The sequence below is a fragment of the Rhea americana genome, unplaced genomic scaffold, assembly GCF_003343005.1.
Source record: "Rhea americana isolate MKP2758 unplaced genomic scaffold, rheAme1 scaffold_10, whole genome shotgun sequence".
Classification (NCBI taxonomy): Eukaryota; Metazoa; Chordata; class Aves; order Rheiformes; family Rheidae; genus Rhea; species Rhea americana.
The window spans coordinates 5,285,994-5,311,043 of NW_028185039.1; the positions used below are offsets into that span (position 1 = coordinate 5,285,994).

At 39.6% G+C, this 25,050-nt stretch overlaps 3 protein-coding genes across 4 annotated transcripts in view; all 3 read left to right on the forward strand.

Moving 5' to 3' along the window:
- SMG1 (SMG1 nonsense mediated mRNA decay associated PI3K related kinase) overlaps positions 1 to 4,038 on the forward strand; it is a 64,704-nt gene extending 60,666 nt beyond the window's left edge. Inside the window, exons 59-63 of the mRNA XM_085302445.1 lie at positions 99 to 310; positions 495 to 601; positions 1,711 to 1,890; positions 2,000 to 2,106; positions 2,795 to 4,038. Coding sequence (XP_085158571.1) covers positions 99 to 310; positions 495 to 601; positions 1,711 to 1,890; positions 2,000 to 2,106; positions 2,795 to 2,872 — 684 coding nt within the window. The 3' untranslated portion in view covers positions 2,873 to 4,038. The remainder of the gene's footprint in view (positions 1 to 98; positions 311 to 494; positions 602 to 1,710; positions 1,891 to 1,999; positions 2,107 to 2,794) is intronic.
- Positions 4,039 to 9,724: 5,686 nt separating this feature from the next.
- Positions 9,725 to 18,797, forward strand: ARL6IP1 (ARL6 interacting reticulophagy regulator 1). Its single transcript, XM_085302456.1, has 6 exons — positions 9,725 to 9,807; positions 12,324 to 12,457; positions 14,265 to 14,384; positions 15,286 to 15,403; positions 16,087 to 16,171; positions 16,403 to 18,797. Exons 1-6 carry the CDS (start codon positions 9,772 to 9,774, stop codon positions 16,519 to 16,521), a joined length of 612 nt encoding a protein of 203 aa, XP_085158582.1. The 5' UTR covers positions 9,725 to 9,771; the 3' UTR covers positions 16,522 to 18,797.
- A 949-nt stretch (positions 18,798 to 19,746) lies between these two features.
- RPS15A (ribosomal protein S15a) lies at positions 19,747 to 24,743 on the forward strand. Of its 2 annotated transcripts, XM_085302470.1 has the most exons (6): positions 19,776 to 19,795; positions 20,274 to 20,368; positions 20,869 to 21,006; positions 21,717 to 21,796; positions 23,263 to 23,348; positions 24,611 to 24,743. In XM_085302470.1, exons 3-6 carry the CDS (start codon positions 20,874 to 20,876, stop codon positions 24,702 to 24,704), a joined length of 393 nt encoding a protein of 130 aa, XP_085158596.1. In that variant the 5' UTR covers positions 19,776 to 19,795; positions 20,274 to 20,368; positions 20,869 to 20,873; the 3' UTR covers positions 24,705 to 24,743. The 2 variants fall into 2 exon arrangements, with proteins under 2 accessions (XP_085158604.1, XP_085158596.1); XM_085302478.1 differs by lacking the exon at positions 20,274 to 20,368 and having other exon boundaries at positions 19,747 to 19,795.
- Positions 24,744 to 25,050: the final 307 nt, after the last annotated feature.

The window sequence follows — 25,050 nt, forward strand, 5'->3', positions numbered from 1 at the left end:
AGATGATGAACTGAGGGATTGAAAACACTAAGAAATGTTTATTCTATTTTCAAAAATATAACAAATAGTTAAACCTTTTTAACACATCTTTGTTACAGGATGAAGAAGCAGCTTTGGCAGATGGTGAAGACGTTCCCTATGAAAATAGCGTTAGGCASTTCTTGGGCGAATATAAATCGTGGCAAGATAATATTCAGACAGTTTTGTTTACATTAGTTCAGGTAATGGGTCAAGTTCGCAGTCAGGAGCACGTTGAAATGCTGCAGGAAATAACTCCCACCTTGAAAGAACTAAAAACACAGAGCCAAAGGTGAGTTACCTTCTGTTTTTTGACAACATTTTGCTTATCCTCTTGCCAACAGCAGCACGGCACCATGTGCCTACTTGATCTTAGCATGCTGAAATCTTTTTGCAAAACTTGACTTCTGGCTTCCATTTTGAATTTTTGAATAACTTGAAAAGCTGCATGACTATTTATCAACTCTGTTTTCTAGTGTCTACAATAATCTAGTGAGTTTTGCATCACCCTTAGTCACGGATACATCAAATGAATGCTCGAGCCCAACATCATCTGCTACATATCAGCCAACCTTTGCTGCAGGTAACATTTGAAAAAGTACCAAAATTCAAACATGAGGAATTGATATTAGAGAAGGCATCATAATTCTTAATAAATTTTGAAATACAGGTAGTCCTTACAGGATTATAATAGTCTATAAAATTCCAGTTATGCAACATCTGTTGTAACTGGATATTAAGTAGCCTTCAAGATCTGAATTTACTCCACAAAGCCAAGAATGCATGGGACCATTGTGTATTATACACTGTTATCAACTAAATAGTAATTAATGTTAAAATCATTATTAAAACTTATGACAACTTTGGAATAAATTCTGAAACTGTGCTAATGCGTTCATATTCACAAAGTTTTTCATTACTTTACAGTTAACAAAAACATGCATGAACTTACACTGAGCATGAATTTCTTATTTAAAGAATTATTCTACTATCAATATTTGGACTGAGCATAGTTCCTGGCTTCCATTAACTGCCACACAAAATGATAGGCTAAAAACACATTAAAAATTTGTTTGATGTAAATAAATGTTTTGTGGTAGAACAAAACCTCTGGTTTAATTCTGTGAAGTAAAAGGAATTGGCTTTTATATAGAAAAGGAAATGAGAAAGCCTGAAGAGAAGAAGTATTCAGACTCATGCATTTGTTTATACTGAAGTACTGATAACTGCCTTAGATAAATATTTGATAGTTTCTTACATCTATAGTATACTATTTTGAACACCTACGTGTTTTTTCACAGGCAAAATCCAATCTYGATAAGAATAAGTATTTGCTCATTTCAAACTTAATTGAATATATAGTTCATCTACGTTAAGTCTCCACTTTTATACTGAAATGCATTTTTGAAAGTAAAAGTTGAAGACTGCTGGAGTGGGACACAATATCTCACTTGAGGCATAATCTATGTAACTGCTTGTTTTAATACTAGGAGTTCATAAAGATGCAGAAATTTTTATGCAAGAAGGCAAAGCTAAAGATCTAACTACTGCAATTCAGTTGTGGTCAGGATATTTGGATGAATAAATTAATTTTTCAATTTAAATGTATTCTGAAATTAAACCTAATTTCAGAAAGCAGATTTCAGTGAAATTCTGTGGCTTAATTTAAATTATTTAAACTTTTTTCTACAGCTGTACGTAGCAATACAGGGCAGAAAACTCAGCCAGAGGTGATGTCGCAGAATGCAAGAAAGCTAATTCAGAAAAATCTTGCCACATCAGCAGATACTCCTCCAAGCACAGTCCCAGGAACTGGCAAAATTGTTGCCTGTAGTCCTAAAAAGACAGCAAGGGACCCTAAAACAGGAAAAGGTAAATACAGGAATACAGTGGGCTTTGTTTTCATTTAAAAAAAAAAAAAAAAAAAAAAAAGGTGCTTCACTGCTGGAATGCAAAATTAAATTTTATTTTGTGCTTTTAGCCGTGCAGGAAAGGAATTCGTATGCAGTTAGTGTGTGGAAGCGAGTCAAAGCCAAGTTAGAGGGCCGGGATGTGGATCCCAACAGGAGAATGTCTGTTGCTGAACAGGTGAGTTGGAACTATTCAAGTTCAGTTACTAGACCTTGCTTTAAATGCTAATGTGTAACTTTAAAAGCGAAACCCTATGGTGAATGGGGTTTGCTTTTTATCTTTTGAGATGTACTATTTATATTGCAAAGCAAGTCTAGTGTACAGTTGCTGTATATTGCTGCATTTCTTAATCAAATGTTCTCATTCCTAATCCAAAATGTTAGGTAAAATCATGAATCTGATAAAGTTGCCTTTTGTACCTCAATAAGCCAACATTGGTTACACAGCTGTTGATATCCAGTGAAAGCATTAAAGTTTTACAGCTTCTAATAGACAGGACTTGTCTGTATTCACCAGCATAACATAATATGTCTGCCTGTCTTTCTGAAGCATCAAAATCACTGGACCCAAGTGCCTGTATAAATTTGAGAAAGTTGGAACTATTTTCCAGATTGGGGTTATGAATGAGTTGATACCTTTCCCCTACTCCTGAATGGACCAGTACACATTCCTATTTCTTCTGTGGACTATGTGAAATTATGTAAAATTAAGTGTACACTTAATATATGAATATTCTTATATTCGTATAGTTACTGCATTACTATGAAACTTTGTATACGCAGGCAACTCAGCAGTTAATTTTAAGATCACCTAACTGCACTTTAAGATCTAGTGTATTTTAATTTCTTGTTTGACTTTTTAATAGGTTGACTTTGTGATTAAGGAAGCAACTAATCTAGATAACTTGGCTCAGCTGTATGAAGGTTGGACTGCCTGGGTATGAGTAGGGAGAAAGCATATGAGTCTGGTTCAGCGAGGTCAGACATCCACCAGAATCAACTCGGCCTCAGGCATCCATAGCCGCACCACAGTCGGTGGTGATGCATACTGGGGCTTAATCTGAGGAAACCTAGGAAATCTCGGTGCACTGGGAAGTGAATCCTGCAGGATAGCTGCACTCAGGGATACGCTAAACACAATGGTCTGCAACCCCCAAGGTCAAGGGTGAAAGTTCACCGCTTGAGCAACACGGTTTGTCTTTCTGCTATGGAAGAACTGCAAACGTGTCTGGGGGTTAGCTGCAGAAAGAAATCGGGATGCTACAAACCGCAGAGTGATTTGGAACTCGATTCCACCTGACCCTGTGAACAATTCAGGAAACACCGAACCCTGTTCAAAGAAAAACAGAAAAAAATGGGGCCATGAAGAAATCACAGCAAAGGAAGATTTGATGCATTCAGATTCTTGTTACTCTTGTTGCTTGGCAACAGTGCTGGTTGAGTTGACCAGTTAGTGCAGAAAAAGGCTACAAAATGTAAACTTCAGAAATGGACTGAAAGCAAAGAGTTGTACATCAGATATACGCTGCATTGGAAGAACTTCTGAGATAGAAGAAAAAGCCTTTGTTCTCTTTTCCTCTTTCCTTTTTCCTCCCTCCCAACCTCTCCTTGCATACCCCTCTTTTGGCTTATTCTTGTAGTTTAGGCGTACTTCCAATCTACTTTTTATTTCAATCCTTCTACTTCACAGTTTAGTCAAATTAACAACTTAAATTTTGTTTGGTAAACAAATTTTCCAAAAGCACTGAAAATATAGAACATCAACGATGACTTATGAGTTGGATGGTCAAATGCAAAATGTAATTTTGGTTATTTTAAAGTCATTTCTGTGATTCTATCATGTACAGTTTCTCAAAATTGTCACTGTGCATTTAAAAGTAATGAATCCTACAGGCATTTGATTTAATGTGCACTTCCCTCTGCTTGCAGTGTACACTTTTTTGTAATTCAAATTGTCCCTCCAATTCATTCTACTGTGATTGCTGTAGTTTCTTTCGTATGACGTAGCTAATCCAATGTAATCTTTACCTTTTTAAAAACCAGGATAGAGTATCTAGTAGAGTTTTACATTGTTGATGACAGATAAACAATAAAGTGATGTTCTGGTGGAGGTAGAGTGATACGCTTTTTACTTTACTTTCCTAATACTTTTAGTTTACAGTTGTAAATTATAGTGCTTCAGTTCACAGGGGTATACATATAATCCAACAAATGAAGGACTCTCCAATTTTTGTTCAACTAGATTTGTAAAGATTTCTGCAAAGTAATTTTGCTTTGCCATATTACTTCTATAGATGGTTGTTCAATAATGCATTCATAGTGAATCTTCCACCAACGCTTTTTGTTTTTTAATCAGTTCTGCCTTCAAAGTGTGATTATGGTCAGAAAAGTCTCTCTAAAAATGGCATCTTTGTACTTAGAACTGTATCCTGCCTGTCTGTCAGTTGTCTAAAAGACTTCCTTTAAAAAATTTGAACTGTTTTGGCTGTAGAACACCTTTAGGAAAAGGAAACTTGCTTTTCTTATACCAGATAAACCTAACAATTCAGTTATAACTACAGAATCTGTTACAGATATATCCAAAGCAGAAATGCACATTGGCTTTCTTAACGTGGAGAAATTTGTATAGGTACGTATTAAAAAAAAAATCCTTTTGTATATTTGGTGAATTCTTTATATGCAGCTGCTGAAAAATGATAGACATGGGAAATTCCTTTATGCCATTTTAGTCACTTTTCAGAGTAAAAGCACACTTCAATTTTTTCAATCAAAATTTAGGTATTAAAGAATTTGGGCCAAGTTCACTACTAGCGTAAAATTCATTTAGTTGAGTGGATTTACAGCAGTTCATCTGAGTAGAAAGCTTGGCAAACAGTTTTCAGAAAACAAGTTAACACCAGGCATAAGTAATAGAAGAACTTATTTTCAGTATTTGCACTATGCTAACTGCTCTGCCTCCTAAGTAGGTCTTAGAGTTCACTTTTTCCTCTGTTGCCAATTTTTTGTGGACATGCACTTTGAAGTGTAAGGAATTTGAACAGACGTACGGCCTTTTTCTTTCATGTGGCATTCTGATTGCCTGATTAACTCCAGGGAAGTCACAAGCTTTATATTTAATGATACTCATGTGCAAACGCATTCCACTGTCATTGCTTCCTGAACCCTCTGCCATGCCATGTATTGCAAGAAAGAAGGTGTTTGAATGTTGCAGTGAAGAACATTGATACGCAGAACAAGACACTTTACACTGTTAGTCCTTTTTACTTTTTCTCCAGTTAAAAATAACCTTATGAACAATCTGTTTGGCGTACCATAGTAACAAGAGTGTATTATACATGCTGTTTTATTTCTTGGAAGTTGGGAGAAGGGAGGGGTAATGCACTCACCTGTGGTTCATGTATTATACCTCTGCTATCCAGAAATGAAACACTTGTGTGGAGATGGGTTCTTTACTGCGTAATTTAATAAAGTTTTAAAAAAACAACTTGTATTCATAATTTCCTTTTATGCAAAACTGGTTTTGAAAATTATGCAGAAGAATAGAAGCCCTAGTACATAAATTCCAGATTGCACACATTCAGTTCTCTATAGAATCCAGTTCCAGTGTTGAGGAGGATTCTCATGTTTAGGAGTCTGTGGGGCTGTCAGCTTTTGTGTGCTGAAATCAAAACGGTTTTCCTGGTAAATTTTGTCAATGTGGTGAGTTGATGCAGTCTTCATTAAACCTAAAATAGAGTTCTTAAGCAGAGTTTGTGCATGCATGTTGCATGTTAAGAAAGACTTATTTTTTTTAATAAATGTCTTTCCTGTAAAGACAAAGTTGCTGTGTTTCAGTAAAACTGAGGCATCTATTTTGTTGCTGCAACAAAACCTAGATTAATGCAAATCTAGAATCAAAATCTTCATAAATGCACATAAATCAACCGAAGTAATAGAAGCTGAACTGTTCAGGTGATGAAAGTTTTTTCAATGATGCTTGCCTGCAGTAAATGTTAACCAAGAGATCATACTATAAAGGAATTCTTTACAATCAAGTTTGAAGTGAGTGCAGCAGTTTTGAGTTGTTACCTCCTTTCAACTATATAGTCTAGTGGTTGAGGTACTTACTTCACCCTCTGGGACTCCAGTTAGTTTGCCTGTCTTCCCACCTCTGTGTTTAGGCCTAAGCAACTTGGAGTCTTCAGCGGCATGTCAAGTTAATATAACTCAAGTTGAAATCATAGGAAATACTTACAGTAATGGAATTTTTTAGTACTTTGCAAGCACTTCATGATCTATTTCCTTTTCAACATCCAATTTTGCATTGAATGATTAAAGTGTTTTTAACTTTTCAAATATCTGTAACAAGTCTGTAATATAAATTGGAATTTTGAGACATTGTATGTAGGGAAAAAAGTTTTCAGTCAAAAATGACAAGACATTTTCAAGACTTTGAATTAGGTTTCTATAAAATCATTGGTGAGACCTAATGCTAGTGCTAGATTATCTTGCATGGGAAACGAGCATGCTTTGCTGTGCAGACTCCACAGCAGCAATTGCAGCGACCATAAACACAGCCTTTGCAACAGCATATACTTGTCTGCTTTTTATTCAAACATGATGTTTATCTTCTGTTAACTGCTTTGAGCTCCCTGAATGAAAAGCACTATATACAAATACTACTTCAAAAATGCTGTAGAGAATTGGAGAGTTAAAGCTTAATTTTTGTAATTATTGTAGTCCTGAAGATCCATTTTTTTCATCAGTGTGTTCTGTGCCTAGTACATTTGGCCTTGCTGTTTTAGTACACTTAAATGCTTCCGAAATTTCATTATTTCTCTGCTCCCCCAACTTTCTTTGTTTCAAGCTTTTTCTAAATTAGCAGGCATGCCACTTTATAGGTTAAATAATTGTTCTAGGAAAAAATGTTTAAGAAGTGAACTGCTATCTAGCTTTTGCTTTCTTAAACATGTGGTACCCAATTATATTATCCATTTTATATTTTTTCTGTAGTGAGAAAGATCTATTCAGGAGTGCAGTATTAGCATTTTAGTTAACAAAGATTATTTTGTTAATGTAGATAAATATGAAATTACTCTTGTGTGCGCCTAAACATGTAACTGATCAGATCATTTTTCACTTCTATCAGATTTTTTTTGTTGGTAGCATACCTGAGGAAAAAAGGAGATGCATATTATATCATGTATGATAAAGGGACAAGAGAAACGTGTATAATGTCTCTTACCCCCTTCTCCCCTCATCTTCCCCTCTCCAAATGCAGGGACTAATTAAACTTTCTCTTAATGGCACTTTAAAATTAACGCGAGCATTTACTTCAATGTTTTAAAGCTAGCTTTAAGTCTGAAGCTTGCTGCAAATTGTGTGTCCCTGCTAAGAGAATCTCAGTGCATGAACGATGCATCTACCTTGCAGCACAATCTGCATGATATATAGAAGCATAAAGGAAACTACTGTTTTATCATAGTTAGTTGATGTGTGGGAGGTGATGGACAGACTTGCATGATTGGGTTCCCACACTCTGAGCTACTGATAGCATCGTTCTTTGCTTTCGGCATTAGGACTAGGAGTTTAAACGAATGTTGTATTTATACAGATACACGCATGCACATATGCGCCTATTTTTTGGATTTACGTCGTGCTCCATGGCCTGGCTGCTCATGCAGGCGAGTGCAGAGTGGCCTGGCAGGGCCTGATGCTGTTGCATTCTCTGCAGTGGGGTGCACACCTGCGACGATGTTTTTCCTGGACAGTGAGGGCATCCTGGGAGACTCACTTTGCGCTCCACACCTGGGCTATGGAGTGCTCACATCAGGAAGTGGGACCTGTGCAGGCCACTGGGGCAGGAGAAAAGCTGCAGCTGCAGCCTCATTTGGGAGCTGGCATTTGAAAGACCACTTGAGAGACTGATGAATTGGGCATTTTTTGGAGGGAATTATCTGACTAGATGAAAGCAGGAGCTGGCTGGCTGGTCCTAATGAGCTGGCTTATGCAGGATGCTGCAAATACTCCTAGAAGCAGTAACAGTAAGGACATGAGTAGAAGCACAGTGTATTGCTTTCTCAGAAGACTTTCATCAGAATTACTACTGCCATCAATTTCTAATGAAAGCAGTTTTAGTTCGAGGTTTGCTGTACTGCAATAGTAGCTTTTGAGGGTGGAACCCAACGTTTCTGAGGTAAGTGCAAAACAATACACAAAGATACTCCCAGCATTTAGGAACTGCAAGTAAATCAGTTTGAAAGTTGTTCACTAAAGCATGTATATTCCTTACAGAGTGCTCTTTAAATAATCATTCAGGCTTCTAGAATATCAAACACATGTACCTCTAAAGTATCATCCTTAGCCCTGGCTGAGGTGAAAGCTAGCACTGTGTCCTTTCTGCTCCGTGTCAAGTTCATGAATTGACCTGCAGGAGTGGAAAAGAGTACTGCAGTTTTTGTGTCAACGATGGTAAAAAGTCTTCCCTCACTTTAGAACTGCATTACATCCTAGAGACAGTGATTAAGCTCCTAACACATGCATGACTGAAACATGTAGGAAATCGAGTCAGAAAAAAGACACATATCCCAGTGCCTTTCTTCCATGTCTGTTTTTGTGCTACTACAGCTTGTGGAAAAAATGAGAGCAAGTTGTTGGACTGCTGATGATAATTATAGTGGCTAGATTGGACTGCTGTAGTGTTCAGAGCTGGTGCAACTTCTAGGAAAGCTAAGGATTATTTCATCTCCTTCCTGTGTGGTAATCTTGAAGACATTTCTTGCAGCTGGATTTAGCTCTCATAGGTCATGTATTAGCTGTTCGTATCTGTCAAAAGCAATCTATTTAAATACCTATGATATTAAAATCAATAAAACTTTTAAGAGCAAGAAGGTTTCTGTTAGTCCTCCCGGTGGCATGTAGTTCAGCTACCGCAGGCCACGCATTAGTCTTAAAACATTCTGGACTTTTTCAGTTTCAGCAGCTTTGGACTATTCTTACTACATGCTGTATATGGCAAGCAAAGGTATCATGCTTTCTAAAAGCATAGAGCAGCCTTTTACTTAATGCCTTCTGAAAATTACATTTTTAAGTTATAGGGGTAAGACTTTTAAAAATAAACAGATTCTCCTCAAAGGTCCTGGGGGGGGGGGGGCGTAACGAAAGTTTTTCTCACTGCAAGTATCTGCACCAATCAGTTCTGCGAACACCGAGTCCGGACAATTATTTTTCGACTAAGTGGCATGAATAATGGTGTGGTTATGGCTCATGTTCTGACTGTGCTTTTGCTGGACTGCCTTCCCCCGGCTGCCTCCGTCCCTTGAGGAGCTTCCTCATTGCCTGCTGTGCTGTCCAACGCCGGGGAGGGCGCCCGCCTCCGACACGCCGCAGCGCTCGGGGCCTGCCGGAGCCGCCGCTTTGGCCGGGCAGGGCAACGCAGCCGCTCGCCGAGGGCTGCTCCGAGGGGCACCTCCCCGCCCGCCCGCCGGGCCCCAGGCGCCACCGCCCCGCGGCGCCCCGGCCGTTAACGGCCGCCGCTGTCGCAGTCGCATTGCGACGGAGGAGGCGGGGCAGGTGCCTCTGTTCAAATCCCATCGGCCAACCGGGCGTCGGTGAGACCCGGCCGGCGCTCTGGGATTGGCCCGCGGTGCGTTTCGAGCCGGCCAATCACGATGCCGGGCAGGGCTGCGGCACCCTGAGGTGGGGAGGGGGAAGGCGCCGCGGCTATAAGGGGCGGCGGCGGCCGCGGGGCGCGGCCGTTCGGCGCGGGGCGGCGGGGCGGGGCGGCGCGGGGCGGCGGCGCGGGGCGGCGGGGCGGGGCGGCGCGGGGCGGCGGCGCGGGGCGGCGGGGCGAGGGCGGCGCAAGATGGCGGAGGGAGACAATAAGAGCAGCAACCAGCTGGTGAGCGGCCGGCGGGGCGGGCGGCGGCGGCGAGGCGCCTTCCGGAGTCGGGCGGCGGCGGGCTATCGCCTGGCGGCTGGTGAAGGGCTTCGGTGGGCCCGGCCCGGCCTCCCCGCGCCGCGGCCTGGCAGGCGGCTGGCGCCGAGGGGCCCGGGCTTGGCCGCCGTCTCGGCCGGCAGCGGCCGCCTTTCTTCCCCGCGAGGCTCCTGTTCGTGGAGTGACGGGGCCCTCGGGCCTGGCGGAGGCTGAGTTCAGCTAGGGCAGCTCCGCGCCGCGCTTAGGAGCGGGTGCTGCTGTTGCTGTGCTGCTCGCAGCTCATCGTCATGTTTTGCTTTACCTGATACGCAGGGCTTTTGTTTAACATTCATGTCCTCGTGTTTCAACATCCCTCGGCTGTGCTATCGTATGCTTAACAGCTGCAGGAAGATAGTGATAGGAGCTGGGTGGTTAGGCAGACTTAAACGTAATATATATAGGGTGGACTTGGGCGAGGGTGTGAGTGTATCTGTCCTGTAACGAGGCAGGCAATGGGGAAGCCGCTGGAGAAGCGTGGCGTTGAAGGGGGTGGGGGGAGAAGGGAGACTCCCGAGTGGATTGCCTGCCAGCATTTCTTGAAACGGGAGGCTGGACAACAGGGAGATACTGAAAGAATTCAGACGGGCGCTTTCCGTGGCTTAAAAGTGGGAAGAATATTTAAATTTCAGAAAAAAAAAAAACAGACCTGTGTTGCCAAAAATACTCCTTATGTTCTAGAGAGATACCCACTTCATAACAGAAGTTCGTATTTATGGAGACTTTCTTGTTTCATTAATGAAAAATCACTTTCAATAGACACATTTTGGAATTAAGACAGTGTTGATGTTGACAAAAATGACTTAGAAAGCTTTCTCTACCTGACTCACTGGGAAAACAAGTTACTGTACTTCTGGGCTGACAGAGTCAGGCTACTACTACTAACAGTATGATATTCCACTCTGTTTCCCGTTAAATTTTCTTTTGGCTGTGTTGCTAACTGCAGGCAGATGGAAGCAATAAAGAATAACAGTTTGATGTAAAATGTTTTCTGGAGAAATGCAACTTTTTTTCCTCCTTTATGTAGGGGTTTGAGTTCTGTAAAACATGAAATACATGTGATAACTCGAAGGCATGTCAGGTAGATAGCTGTCTACTCTGTTTTGTCTTTAACTGTAGTTTTAAAATAGCTTACAATGACACTGTATAAGACAACTGTGCTTTATCCTGATAGCTGCACACAGCTGTATTTGTTACTTAGGGAATGGTGTAAGGCTTCTCATTTGAGGTACATACACCATCCAATTGAGAATTAAACCTGCTCTGCCATCTCTGCACAGTAGATGTACAGGTCATAATGATTTTTAACCTCTTACTATGTAGGAAATAGTTTATTCTGTTTGTGGTTACTTGAGTTCTATAGTCTCTGAGATCTCTTGTCCCACAGAGGGCAAACTATTAAATGTGACACTCCTCAGGCCAGCTAGTCAGCAAGCTGATGCTGGAGCAGGTCCAAAGGATGTGCAGAGAGCAACTGTGTAATTTGATGCCTTTGCTAGAGTAGGAAGGGGTGTAAAGGTCCCCTGGTCACAGTCTTGGGCAACTTGCAGAAAGACTTTGTTTCTTTGCAATCTGAATATGATCAGCTAGGTAATTTTTCCTTACTGTAGTGTGAGGGGGTTTTTTCTTTCTTTCTTTTTTTTTTAATTCATCTTCCAAGAAACACTGTTTTATGTTGGACGGCAACTGGAAAGCTTTAGTTTAACATGTTAGGGTGGTTTTTAAATACGTTTATTTTTAAGTAGTTCTCCTATTTGCAGTTTTCCTAGTATTGATACTGAGAATTCGAAGGGTTCTAGCTAGACTTTAAAACTTAATTTTTAATAATCTGATGGAGGGGAAAAGTACCATAAATGAGAGAGTGGGGAACACTAGCTCGCTAAAATCTGGGAGAAGGTAGTGAGAATAGCCACAAAGAAGTGCTTTTTATATCTCTAAACTGTAATAAGCAGGATGAGGATGAACTTACTTAGATGTCTTTTTTTGTTTATTAAGAGAATTGAAATAGACATTTTGGGATGTGATATAAGTGCTTTATAGAACCTAACAAAAAGTATTCTTCTATATTAACAGGTTTTGTTATTAAAAAAAAGGCCTTGAAGGAGAGGAGGAATGGAAGCATGCATATGGTTAAACAATCATATTGGGAAATATATGGCAAAGTGCATAAAGTGAACTAAAAAAAAAAAAACTCAGTCTTTGTACCAGTTTATATACTGAGATGGCAGATGCTACAAGTTTGTTGGGATCTTGACTTTTCTAGAGTTTCACTGTTACAGTGTCATAACATTGTAAATAATTTACAACATCATTAGAAATGTTAAATACACAGAAGGAGTTGTGACTACAGTCTTTATTTATGGTACACTTTTAGATACTTCAGATACCAGAGCTAATGTGGTATTCTGGTTAGTAATAAAATGTTTTCTTCTCTTTTTGTGTAGGCTGCAGAAACTGCTAGCTTGGAAGAGCAATTGCAAGGATGGGGAGAAGTAATTTTGATGACTGATAAAATTCTTCGTTGGGAGAGAGCATGGTTTCCTCTTGCACTGATGAGCGTTGTTTCCTTTTCTTTCCTGTAAGTAACTCATGGAGAATAGATCAGCATTGCACTTTCATGGCTGGTAGCAAAACTGTTAAGAAAATTAGTAAGAGATTTTTGAAAAAAATCTAATGGGAAGCTTTCTTATTCTAAGTTCTGTTCCTTAACACATGTYAACTTTCTTGAAAAGAAAAATCAAAAAGAACTGGGAACAGGAAGTAACACCTGTCACATCCCACTCACATGTCGTACTTCCATTTAACTTCTTAACTGTAGACTTAAAAAAATGTGCTGAGGGTGAGGGGAGGCATAGTGCTTTCTGCAAAAGCTGTTTGTCAGTGATGACTGCTCTAGCTTCTTACCACCTTCAGCTGTATGCTGTTCATCTTTGTATACTACTTAGATCTGGTTATCTTGTGTGGCTTTTTTTCCTGAGCCAACAGCAATACCATTACGGTTTCAAGTAATTTTTCAAGAAAACTTGTTTCCGTTGGGCAGACTTCTCAGAAATATTAGCAGTTTTGCACCTTTGACGTGGTGTTCAGGATGAATTCATTCAGTTTCACACAACTGGTACTTCTAGACTGGCTCTCTTGCTCTTTTAAGAGAGCAGGAGATGGGAAGGAAAGACTATGGGTGGAAGAATATTAACTGCCTCTGGGTTGGAAATACTGAACTAGGTTGCTGGAGGCTTTTGTGTGTGCTTTTATGTAATACTGTAGTAGACAAGATGACTCCTACAAGCCTTGTAGAGATAAGTGTCCACATCAGTTGTGAAGTTTGCCAGTTGCTTGTTTTCTTGAAGTGAAGAAAAGAGGGCAGTTATAAATGTTGAACTAGGTGAGATAGGGATAAACTGTCTTCTGGCTGATCTAAATAAAGCTCATGGTTCTTAAGGGAAGTGAGGAGGGTAGAAATCAAATGAAACTGAAAGGCAACTTTAAAAAACATGTGACTGCATGAACTTCAGGACTTTGCTTATAAATTGTTAGTGGGAAAGATTCTGTGATGAATAATACTATGAGGAAGTAGAACTGTTACAAATCCTGAATTTGGAATTGGTGCTTCATCAAACATGAACTCGAACATTCAGCACATAGCACTATGCCTAATGTATAAAAAGATTGGCCCTGCAATGGTGGATGGTCACCTCTTTACTTCTACTACTTTAGTGTTTGGGAAGTGCTGCTTAGTATAAATAAGTAAGAGAAGACACAGTTAGGTGTTAACAGACACTCATGAGATAAGCTAGTTCTTGTCTAGAACTGATAGAGTTGCATTTGAGTGATGGCGAAGTTAGTATGTTAGAGCACACAGCACTGTCCTAATTAGAGGGTTTTAGCTCCTTGTCTAGAACTGGTTTAGCCAACTGTTAAAGTGAGAGACAGAGTAAACAACCTGTAGTGGATCTGGATATTGTGGGTTACTTAAGAATCAACAAGGTTAGAGCTTTCACCCTATCTAGTTATTTCACATGTTCACAAACTCATTTACATCTCTCCACCCTCTGCTTGTATAATGTTCACTAGATCTTGACTTCTGGGAGAGCAATAATGAATTTTTAGATCTGGTGCACTTCATACTATGCTGTGTTCTAGCATTTTCTTACCTAGTATGTTAAGAAATGTGTATTTTGATTGTTTCATCTGTATTTGCTTGTAATAGTACTGAAGTATTTATGACTAGTAGTAGTAGGAACAAATTTGGTTGGTTGGGGGGGAGGAAGGCAAGTGGGTAGGACTACAGTTTGCAGACTTGAGCCAGTTTGAAGAGACAGCTAAGTATGTCAAGTGTTTAGTAGACTGAGTATCCAGAAGTCATTTTCATTATCTTCTTTCTACAGGATGATCTACTACTTGGATCCATCTGTTCTTTCAGGCGTTTCCTGTTTTGTTATGTTCCTTTGTTTGGCTGATTACCTTGTTCCTGCTCTCGCACCTAGAATCTTTGGCTCTAATAAGTGGTGAGGAAAGCTTAAACTAAATTACTTTCTTGAGTATAAAGAAATTTTGAACTTTATCAAAATGGTAGTTGACTTTGAAATGTCAAACTACTCCTATATAAAGGCACCTTAGCAAGAAGCTGGCAATCTCTGTATGTGAAGTCAGGACTCATAGTACAATGTCCCACATTATTCTGTTTTTGAAAGACAAATACTACAGCTTATCTTTATTGTTCCTTCTCTTCCAGCAAAATAAGAATTTTGTGGGAATTCGGTCTTTTTCTGCTCTACATTAAGGATGCTCTTTAGTTCTGCTAAAGTAGTTTTTTCCAATTCATGGATATTAGATACTGACAACTAAAATTATGAGGAAGCGGATTGTATTCTGTATTCAGAAAGAGAGTGGTAGATGTAAATAGTAATGAAAGTAAAGCATAATGCATGTTCTCTGTAGATGTGGTCATAAGTGATTGAGACAAATTGAGAGAAAGGCAAGGCTTATAAAAATGGCAAGCTAGAGTATCTGACTACATTTTGAATTAAAAATAAATGCTAGCACATCTGCTCTAAATTGATTACTGGATAGATGTTCTTGTCTAATAATGTACCAGCATAACAGCCAGTATTATACACACTGGTGGCAGACAGAGATTAAAGTCAGTGGTTTTCTGGATTAACAGAGGGTTGGGATTTAAGAGAGATTCAGTGTACAGATGCTAAATGCTAAATTAAATGAAAACTGCGCAGACAATTGTGTTACAATGCTCAACAAAGTTAAGATACTAAACTAAGCAAAGCAAATGTCAAGATAAATACTGGACAATTTTATTCTGCTAGAAAAATAATACAGATTTTTTTTTTAATTTAAAGTTTTGTATGAAAACTTAAATTCTTATCTCCCTTCCCCCCCCCTCAATAAAAGGACTACTGAGCAGCAGCAAAGATTTCATGAAATTTGCAGTAATTTGGTAAAAACTCGTCGCAGAATTGTTGGCTGGTGGAGACGTCTCTTCACACTGAAGGAAGAGAAGCCTAAAATGGTATCAGAGTTTTGGGAGTTCTTTTGTGTTGTCTTTCTTTTATTTAATCTTAAGTATTTTAGCAAGGGGTTTGTCTGAACAAAAGGGTATTTTGCACTAAGAACCAACAGTTCAGGTTGTGACTTAATGCCAGTCACACATCTTATTTAAATCCTGAGTTGCAGTCACACAACTTCTAACTTCAGTGTTGCAAGGTTAAGGTGTACCTTTGGTTTGAAGGTATCTAAGGATAAATTGGTTTTTTTTCGGATAGATAAATCCTTGGAAAAAACAGTTGGTAAACGCACCTTAAAACAGATGTTTCCAATGTACACTAACTGCCTGGAAAATTAGATCTTAGAGCTTAGGTACACGAACTGCTAAACATTACCTGAAGCTGTTTTCAGGACAGTACGTGTTAAAGAGAAGTTTATCAGCTGGGGTAGTAGAGTTTGGCTCCATGATACATATTTGGACAGAAAAGAACCTACTTACTGTAAAACTGATGAACTGAAAATAAATGAGAAAGTACAATTGTAGACTTGGTAATACCATAATTTTAACAGACTTGTACGTAAGTATTGCATGTGGGAGGGGCAAAGAACTTCCAGACAGTTTTAAGTTTTGAAATAATGCCTCGTATTGAAGGGAAGAGGTAGAATTGCCAACAGATTCTTGGTTAATGTTTCCTTTTCATTTTTCAGTACTTCATGACCATGCTTTGTTCTCTTGCTGTGGTTGCCTGGATAGGACAACAAGTTCACAATCTCTTTCTCACGTATCTTATTGGTAAGTTTACAGTGTACAAAATAGAAATAACTTTTGTTACCTGCTCACATAGGTATGAGGCTGGTGGAAGTTAGTTTTGATTATTTGAATGTGGTGGGACTTTTGTGTGGGGGTTCCTTTTCTGTTTTTAAGCAGTTAGTGGGGCTTAAAGGAAGCAAGAAATCGCAAGGTGAAAGGAGTTTTTTAAAGAAATATTAAGTAATTCCAATTGTTTGGATTTTTCCTTTTTAGTAAGTTTCTTGCTGCTGTTTCCTGGATTAAACCAGCATGGGATCATTACAAAGTACATTGGAATGGCAAAAAGGGAGATAAACAAACTTCTCAAGCACAAGGAAAAGAAAAATGAATGAAGACTTAACTGCTGTTCACTCTTGTAAAAGGTTTCTTTGGGAACAGTATTGAGAATTAATGTATGATTAAGATAATAGAAAGAAGTTGTCTTGCTCACTGGCTTACTTTTTTTATTGGCTCCCTGATTAGTGAAAATGTCACTGTAGCAACTGCTGTGGATTTGTGTGTCTCTTGCTCTGTTACTGGTGGTTCTGCAGCTGATGTTATATGAAAGATTCTGAGTTTTGACCTGTGGAGCTTATTCAGTATCTTCACCAAATTAAGAGGGCCCCGTAAATAAATACCCCAACTCAAAAACAACAGTATTGTAATGCATGACTGCAATCCAGTAATTATGTTAGCTTCACCAGTCATTAATCAAATAGTGATCTGTGGCTACTGCAAGTATGGAAGTTTCTAAAGCTCTCACTTTTTGGAGACTTGATACTACTGATTTTTGTGGGAAGAAGATAATTACCTGAATAAGAATGAAGAATAATTATAGCTGAGGGTGCATACCCAGAGCTGGGGGCGGGAGGTGATCCTATTGCCTTGTTGAACTTCTGTTTGCTTATTTGGCTGCATAGATCAGATTGTCTGCCAAATAGGGTTCTGAAATACCTACATTTTTAGTTCAGTTATTTAGCTGTAGCATAAATTTCAATTTATTGCACTGAAACTGTAGAAACTGAGTTAAGGTGTGTGTTACCTTAACAGTTGATTGTTCTAAACTGCTGTTGTCCTGGAGCCATGTAATGCATTTGGTTTTATGAATGTTGTCTGTATACGAAATCACCTTGAATAGGCTAGGTTTGTCTCTTGTAAATAAGCCTGAATTGTTTGTGCTTTTCTACGATCTCTCCCTTCTGTTTTTAAAAAAATGAAGTTTTTTTCTTTAAAAAGCTAAAACCTGTGTTAATGCATTTTAAAAGTGTACTGTTTTAAAATGAACTAGTATCTGTTGTAATTGTTGAATAGATAAATATAGACTTAAGAGAAACTTCTTTTTTAGAGTTGTTCTTTGAACATAAAGTTGTGCAAATGTCTGTTAATCAAGAACTGGACCTGGATGTGTGTCTGAGTCTCATATAATAATCCTACACATTGCTAGATCAGTTTACAATGTCTTAACAGAAAAGCATCTTCTGTTTGAAATAGCCCATAGCAAATAGTAAAACTTCTACCTGGTAAGTAATGATGGCTTCTGCTGTAGAGGGGAAGAGCTGTAATAGCATCATCCATAATTAATTAAAACTGCTGAAGTAGACTGCAGTTATATGGAAGGATTTGTGGGAAAGACAAATTGTATCCAGTAAGGCAAACTGGTAATAGATCTGAAATGCAGGGAGATGCTATAATGCAATATTGAAAACGTTATTTTGAAAATGCTCTATTTTTCCAACAACAGTTTGTGTAATACTGCATATAGAAGGCAAACTGTGACATTCAACAGTGCTGACATTCAACTGCACCTGCAGATCAATAAGAAAGCAATTTTTTTCTATTACAATACTCTAAGAGCCACATTCTCATTGGAAGTTGAAATTCTGTAGAAACACAGTCAGTTGTCTTGGTGTGGCTTTCTGTCAACCTCATAGACCTTCAGTTCTTCATATGAATCCTCACAGTATGGAGTACTAGTAGACTGTTCTGTGTACTTGTGGCCCAATTAGAACTTACATACAAATCAAATATAAGGAATTCCTACACTGTTTTAAAAAATATATATATATATATGTATATATACATATACACACATCTCAAACCACTGACAACTTCAGTTCTGCTCCTTCAAATGACCTCGAAGGAGCGATTAATTTGGGAACTTTTTTTTTTTTTACAGTGTATGCAGATGCTTGTTTTGGCTACCAGCTGTAGGTGACTTAAACTGTATGAACACTTTCACTTTCAAGACTGTAAGGTAACTTCTGTTTCCCAGCAACTATAGTTAATACTTTCACCATATACATTAGTATGGCTGTTAGCAGTTTGCAGTGAGCTAAATAGAACAGAGGAAAATGTCATCTGGTATAACAATAATAGAATTATGGGAGAAGTAGGACCTTTTAAAACACTTTCAAGATCAACTGTAGTTACCCACTAGGTATTCACTAGAGACCATGAGTTTGCATTGTGACTGCAAAACTTAAAAGGCAAATCATGCCACATGGATGCAGAAATGTTTTTATTTTGTGGATTCTGTATTTCGCAGTAATAGTGTCATGTCAGTCACTAAGGTATCTGTTAGCCTATTAAGTTTTGATTAAAATGTGCTTTTTGTATTTAAGCATCTTCACTTGCCGTTTTACATGAAGCTGTATTTTTGGTTCTTTGAAAACCCTTCTATGTTTTTTGCCATGTGTGTTCTTGTGCTTCAGTTTGTGATGAAGTTTGTTTATTATTTTTCCTCCAGGCTAGTTCTTAAGAGAACTTGCAACACATCCAATACTTAAATATAACTGAGAGCTTGCTCTGACAGTAGAGTGCTGGTCTGCTGCTTTTGGCTCGAACTCGAATCTTGTGCCATAATAGTAAATCTTTGAGTTTCTGCAGTAACTGGTGGGAGAGCAGAAAGCTAAAGCAGATTAAAAGTGCAGGTTAAAGACAGGTCTGATCCATCTCTTTTTAAGAATATTAAGAAACCAGAAGCTTTATGTTATTTAAAGATGAGGTGCTGGTGTATTCAGATTTGAGTAAGCTGCCTGCTGCCCGAGGTTCAGCTGCCTCTCCAGAACTGGTGTTCATGTACAATTTGCTGTACAGAAGACAAAGGTTAGTGCAAAGGTGCTGCTTTCGGGTCCTGGTGAGCAAGCTGGTTAAGGTTAAGCTCCGTCCCTGGAGCTTGCCGCCTGTGGGTGGGTGCGAACAGAGGCAGCTGGACGCTGGTTAGGGCTCACCTCTTGGATTCTCTCCCACCAAACGCAGACGTTTTGCAGCTCGGCCGCGGTGCGCGATCCGTTTGCACCCGTGTCGCAGCCGAGGAGCTACTGTCGGCGGCAATTCAGCGTTTCGGGTTCTCCCGCGCTCGCCACTAATTTTGGCCCTTGCAAGCGGCCGTAGCGCGGCCCTCCGCGGGAGCGTGCGCGTTGCTATAGGAGACGGAGCGGAAGCGCCGCCGCGGGCCTGCTGGGAGCGGCACGGGGCCAATAGAGGATGGCCGGGCCTCGCGAGCGGCGCCTCCCGACTGGGGCGGCAAGTCTCGCGAGACTCGTCCGGGCGCCCTGCGCGCCTGCAACTTCCCATAAGCCCGCGCGGGGGCCGGGCCCCTTCCTTTTCCGCCATCTTGCTGCACCGGTGAGTGGGGGGTGCTGCTGCGTCCCGGCCGCCATCCGCCGCGTACTGGGGCCATCCGGGCCCCGCGGCGGCCGCCGCCCGCCTCTCCGGGGCCGCCCGGCTGCGCCCGACCGGCCCCGCCGGCTTTGGGCTGCCGGCGCCTTGCCTGGCGCTCTCTGCAGCCTCCTGAGCAGGGGGTGGGGGGCAGCGCCTCCGGGCTGTGGCTCTGCTCTCGGCGGAGCTGCGGGCGGGGGCCGCGGCGCCAGGCCAGCCCGGGGCGGCGCAGGGGGAGGCCGGGCTCGGCCAGCCGGGCGCCAGGCCTGGGGCTGGAGGCAGCGGGCATCATGTGCCGGGGCCTCAGGAGGGGAGTGCCGGGTTTGGGGAGCGGGCGGCTCACCGCGGACGGGGGGTGCCGGCTGGGCTCGCCTTGGGGCAGCACCGAGCGGGGGCTGCTGCTCCGGGGGCCCTGCCCAGTGGTAAAACCCCTCATGTGCTGCAGGACCCGGCCATCTCGGGAATGGCTTGACTTGGCCCCTTGGGCCCAGCGTCAGAAGCACCTTCCTGTGTAGCTCTGGCAGTGCACTGGCTCTATTAGTAAGTGGCACGACAGCATCAAGTCATGTAATGCCTTGTGGTACTGGGAGAGCTCTCGTTTTGTCGCTGGAACACAAAGGTTCATGCCCGGTGCCCTTTTGAGAGCACTGTGTCAAGTATGTTTAATGTCATATATATGTTACTTTCTAAACAGAGCTAACGCTCCGTGAGTTTTAAAGCCCAAAATAATTCACCTAGGAAAGGTGTCATGTTGATGTAATGTCTTCTAGATAGTGAATTTTAAATTTGAGTGTGTGTGTGTCTACTGATACTGAAGCCATATTCAAGTAACAGTATGTCAGGTGTCTCAGGTTGTTATGATAGTTATGAATCCCTTTGGACTTAAGTAAGTTGATCTGTTGAGTTGACCTGTTTGTTAGCCTAAAAATGCTTTTTAAGCTTTAGTGTAACGTTTTGCGAGAATACTAGATCTTCCAGGATAAAAAAATATGCTTCTAAACACATCCACGATGAAAAACTGCTTCTCTTTTTCTCCATAGGCACCATGGTGCGCATGAACGTTCTGGCCGATGCTCTTAAAAGCATCAACAATGCAGAGAAACGTGGAAAACGTCAAGTTCTCATTAGGCCATGCTCCAAAGTAATTGTCCGGTTTTTAACTGTGATGATGAAGCATGGTAAGTAGGCCACACAAATGATCTTTTTTTTATGAAGGATCACAAACAAGGTCCAGTATGATAATTTTAGATTGGTTCTTCTCTCTAGTTTCAATATGGTAAATGGTTTAAATGAAACAAAAATCTCCTGGGGAATGGCAAGCACTCATTCATGGTTTCTGGCTACTTTGCTTTAGGGAAGGATGTATTTGGGAAAAGCTTGAGCATGTTATTAAACTGGCAATATAGTCCTTTTTAGACTTATACAATTACTTGATGGTAATATTTGTTGTAGAATGACTCTACGAGTTATTTTAGGTGAATTTGCTATTAACTTTGTTGAGGTGGGTGGATAAATTTATCTCATTACTATACTCTTAAAAAAAAACTTTATAAGGCATAAAACTACTGTAGGATTCTACAGGTGTGAGACAAGTTCAAAAAGCTAATTCTCCTTCCAATGTTCCACATGGGTTCTAGCTTTACAGAATATAGTTAAATACAACAAATGGTCCTTTGGTGCATTTTAGCCACACTAGGTTCACCAAAGTTGGTTAAACTGTTTGCTGAAAACAAACTGTTAAGAAATTACCTAGATGCTGTTTTTAAGGTGCTTTTTAGACTTAATTAAATGAAGATATTTGAACAATTTTTGTGTACCTTAGTTAAAATGATTTGTGTATAACTACATGTTATACATCTGGTTTTATCTGCTTTCTAATCTGTTACAGGTTACATTGGTGAATTTGAGATAATTGATGATCACAGAGCTGGGAAGATTGTTGTCAACCTCACAGGCAGACTCAACAAGGTAGGATTTGTCTTTGAACTTAGTTCTCTGGGAAATTGTTCAACTCTAAGACTTTTTCATATTTGCTACAGTTTTGAAAGAGTTACATGTAGCGAGGGTGGTATTTGTCAAGTTGATGTACATGGAGAGTAGTATGGATGTTATCTTTAGCCTTGCTTGATATTTTTTTTTTCTAGTTTCAAACACAGAATACAAGCTTGCAAGTATATTGTATTTCTCTCTGTTTGGTTACCTGGTGGTTTCCTGGTTTCTTTTATGTTTAAGCTATTTAGAAGACTTGTGCTGATGGATAGCAGCTGAGTTGCTTTCTAGTTGATGCTTAATACCTGTAAATAGTGAGAAGACAATCCTTTCTGCTGCTGATAGATGGGCTTTGCTTGCAGTTATGGAAAAGTTAAATGGTACATTCTCTAATTATATTGGTGCTGCTTAAGTTCTTGCGCCAAATGAAGCATTTATGTATGTTTTGGCAATTGCCCTTTCATTTATTTATTTTTTTGTGTGTGCATTTGTTGTCTTTTGTCTTGCTGGGCAGTCTAGTGATGACTGCCATTTATCATTATTTCCAATTAAACTATTAAGTGAGAGGTGGTTCTTCAATAAATCAAAAAATTAATCATTCAAAATATGCTGGGAAGTATTATCATGATGAACAAATGTTGCAGTTAAAAATTTTGAGTGTAGTAGAGAGAGAACTATAGAACTAATCATCTGGATTGTGTTAGGTTTCCTAATACATGTCAGTTTTGAGTATAGTATTCCTTGAACTGAATGATTTTGTAGATCATTTTGAGTAGTACAACTGAATATAATATTTCTCTTGGTAGAAGTAACAGAAAAATAATTTTATTCAGTAAAATGTCTGTGCAGAAGGTATACTTCTGTTTTTGTTCTGGATGTTTGTTAAGCTGTTTGGAGCTAATGAGCTAACTGAAGATGGTAGTGGAGGTCCTGGATAATAATTAATACAATTAACTTGAAAAAAAAAATGATGAGTTTTATGTATGTTTAATTTTCCCCCTGTTTAAAAATCTACATTTTTTTTTGGTTAACACACTATGATGGTTTTGCAAGTAAAATACCCCTGGATAATCTAAGGTGGTTTTGATGATGTAGAATATTTAGTGGATTAATATACTTTTGTACTCTTCCAGGTCTAGCCATTAAATTGTTAATTTAGCTTCAGCAGCAAAACAAATCATTCTGCGTAGGCAAGGAAGGAGAAACGGGGCTAAGGAAATAAAAGCTGTGCAGCTATATGAGAGTTTTCACTTCTCTGAGGAAAGTCTTGTTTCATAGTAATAAGAGTAATGGAGAATTCTTCTTAGTGTTTCAATCTTTTGCTGACCAAAAAAAATTTGAATTACAGTTGTTAAATTCTTCCATACAGTGAGTTGGAATGACGAATGTATATATAAGTGCAGTTCATGAAGTTTTTCAGTTTGTAATGGAGTTCTGTTTTATAGTGTGGTGTAATCAGTCCCAGATTTGATGTTCAGCTGAAGGATTTGGAAAAGTGGCAGAACAATCTACTGCCTTCACGTCAATTTGGGTGAGTATGTAGAGGAGTTAAATACCTGTCCTATGTAAAACAAGTTGGAGAAGGGAATGTATGGAAGGAGTTTTTTGTTACGCTTCCATACTGCTTCAGTTGGACAACATCTGACACTTTTCTTCTCTGAAGAGTCTGAAGGTAAACACCAGCCTGGAAGTTAAACTTCCATATAAATGCTTTTTTTAAAGCAGTTTTAGAGTGGCTGTACTTAGCAAGGACCTGTTTTTGCTTTGCACTGAAACTGTAGAAGAAATGGCAAAACCAGCTATTGAATTTTTCATGCTCGATTTTGTTGGTGGTGGTCTACAGTTAGAGAGAGAGAGTAATCTAAGTTACCAGATCAGTGAAAGTAGGTCATAGTATCATAGTACCTTAGTCATGCTCATTGTGAGTAAATGAATTGGATATTAAGTGATGCAAGATTTAGGGCTTCTGTTAAACAAACCTGCATAACAGAGAATCCTGCTATTTTGCAGTATGATGTTCATACCCAAAATTGACTAAGTCATGAGTAATGAATCACAGTGTACCAGAATTCTGAAAAGAGCTTAGAAGAGTCTTCAGTGGTTCATCTAGTCTGTCCTGACAAAGGCAGGATTAATAGTTCTTATCATTTTTTTTGTTAAAGCTCCAGTGTTAAGCTGCTTAGTTTTGCTGTACCTATATCTTACTACTATGTATTGTTATATTGAGATTTTTTTCAAGAATATTTGTAGAGTGGTTTCAGTCATCAAGCTGTGTAGATGGAGTATACTGATAATCCAGGTGTTGGTATTAGAAATTACTAAGGCTGCTTTAGTTGTCAGTACAGATACCTATGTGCATCACAGTGAACTATGTTCAAAACAGAGTGATAAAACACTCAGATTTTGAGCTATCTGGCACCATGGCAGCTATACCTGCTCTGAAGAAAAATGTCTGCTTAAAACAGCAGCAGACTTTGTCTAGAAACTATAGAGTTGGTGGTACTGGAACAGCTGAACATGCTTTACAGTAGGAAGCTATATGAAAACTTGTTGAGACTATGCAAATATTTGGAAATCTGATGTCTGAATGTCCATTGTTTGCTTCAAATTTGTACTTTGTGAGAGGAGTTGTTCATTATTGTTGTCTGATAATTGCTAACCTAATCTTAGTTATATTAGGCCAATTCTAACAGAAACGGATCTTAACTATTGTATGAAAATGAAGTTAGTGTTGTCAGCTCTGCATGAGTATAGGACAATTTAAATTACTGAGCATTTTCTCTTTCTTAATAGGTACATAGTACTGACAACCTCAGCTGGCATCATGGACCACGAGGAGGCTAGGCGAAAACACACAGGAGGCAAAATCCTGGGATTCTTTTTCTAAAACTTGTAAAAGAGGATACTAATAAATTGTTCAAATGGACTTTGGTGTTTCCAGTCAATATTTTAATGATTTCCTAGCCATACCTGCAAGAATGCTTGTAACAGACAGCTATTTAACATTGCTAAAGTTCAGACTTTTTTTGAAAAATAAGATATTGCAAGTTAAGGACTTGTTGCAGACATTTGGGTTCTGCACTGTCTGTGATTGCAACTTTCATTTCTGTTAATGATATAACATGCTGTTAATAGTTATTGTTTTTTGAATGAGTTATGCAAAACTCTAAAAGAGAGGGGAACTCTAAGCTATGTACTTTTCTATCCTCTGGTTGGGTCACCTCCTAGATATG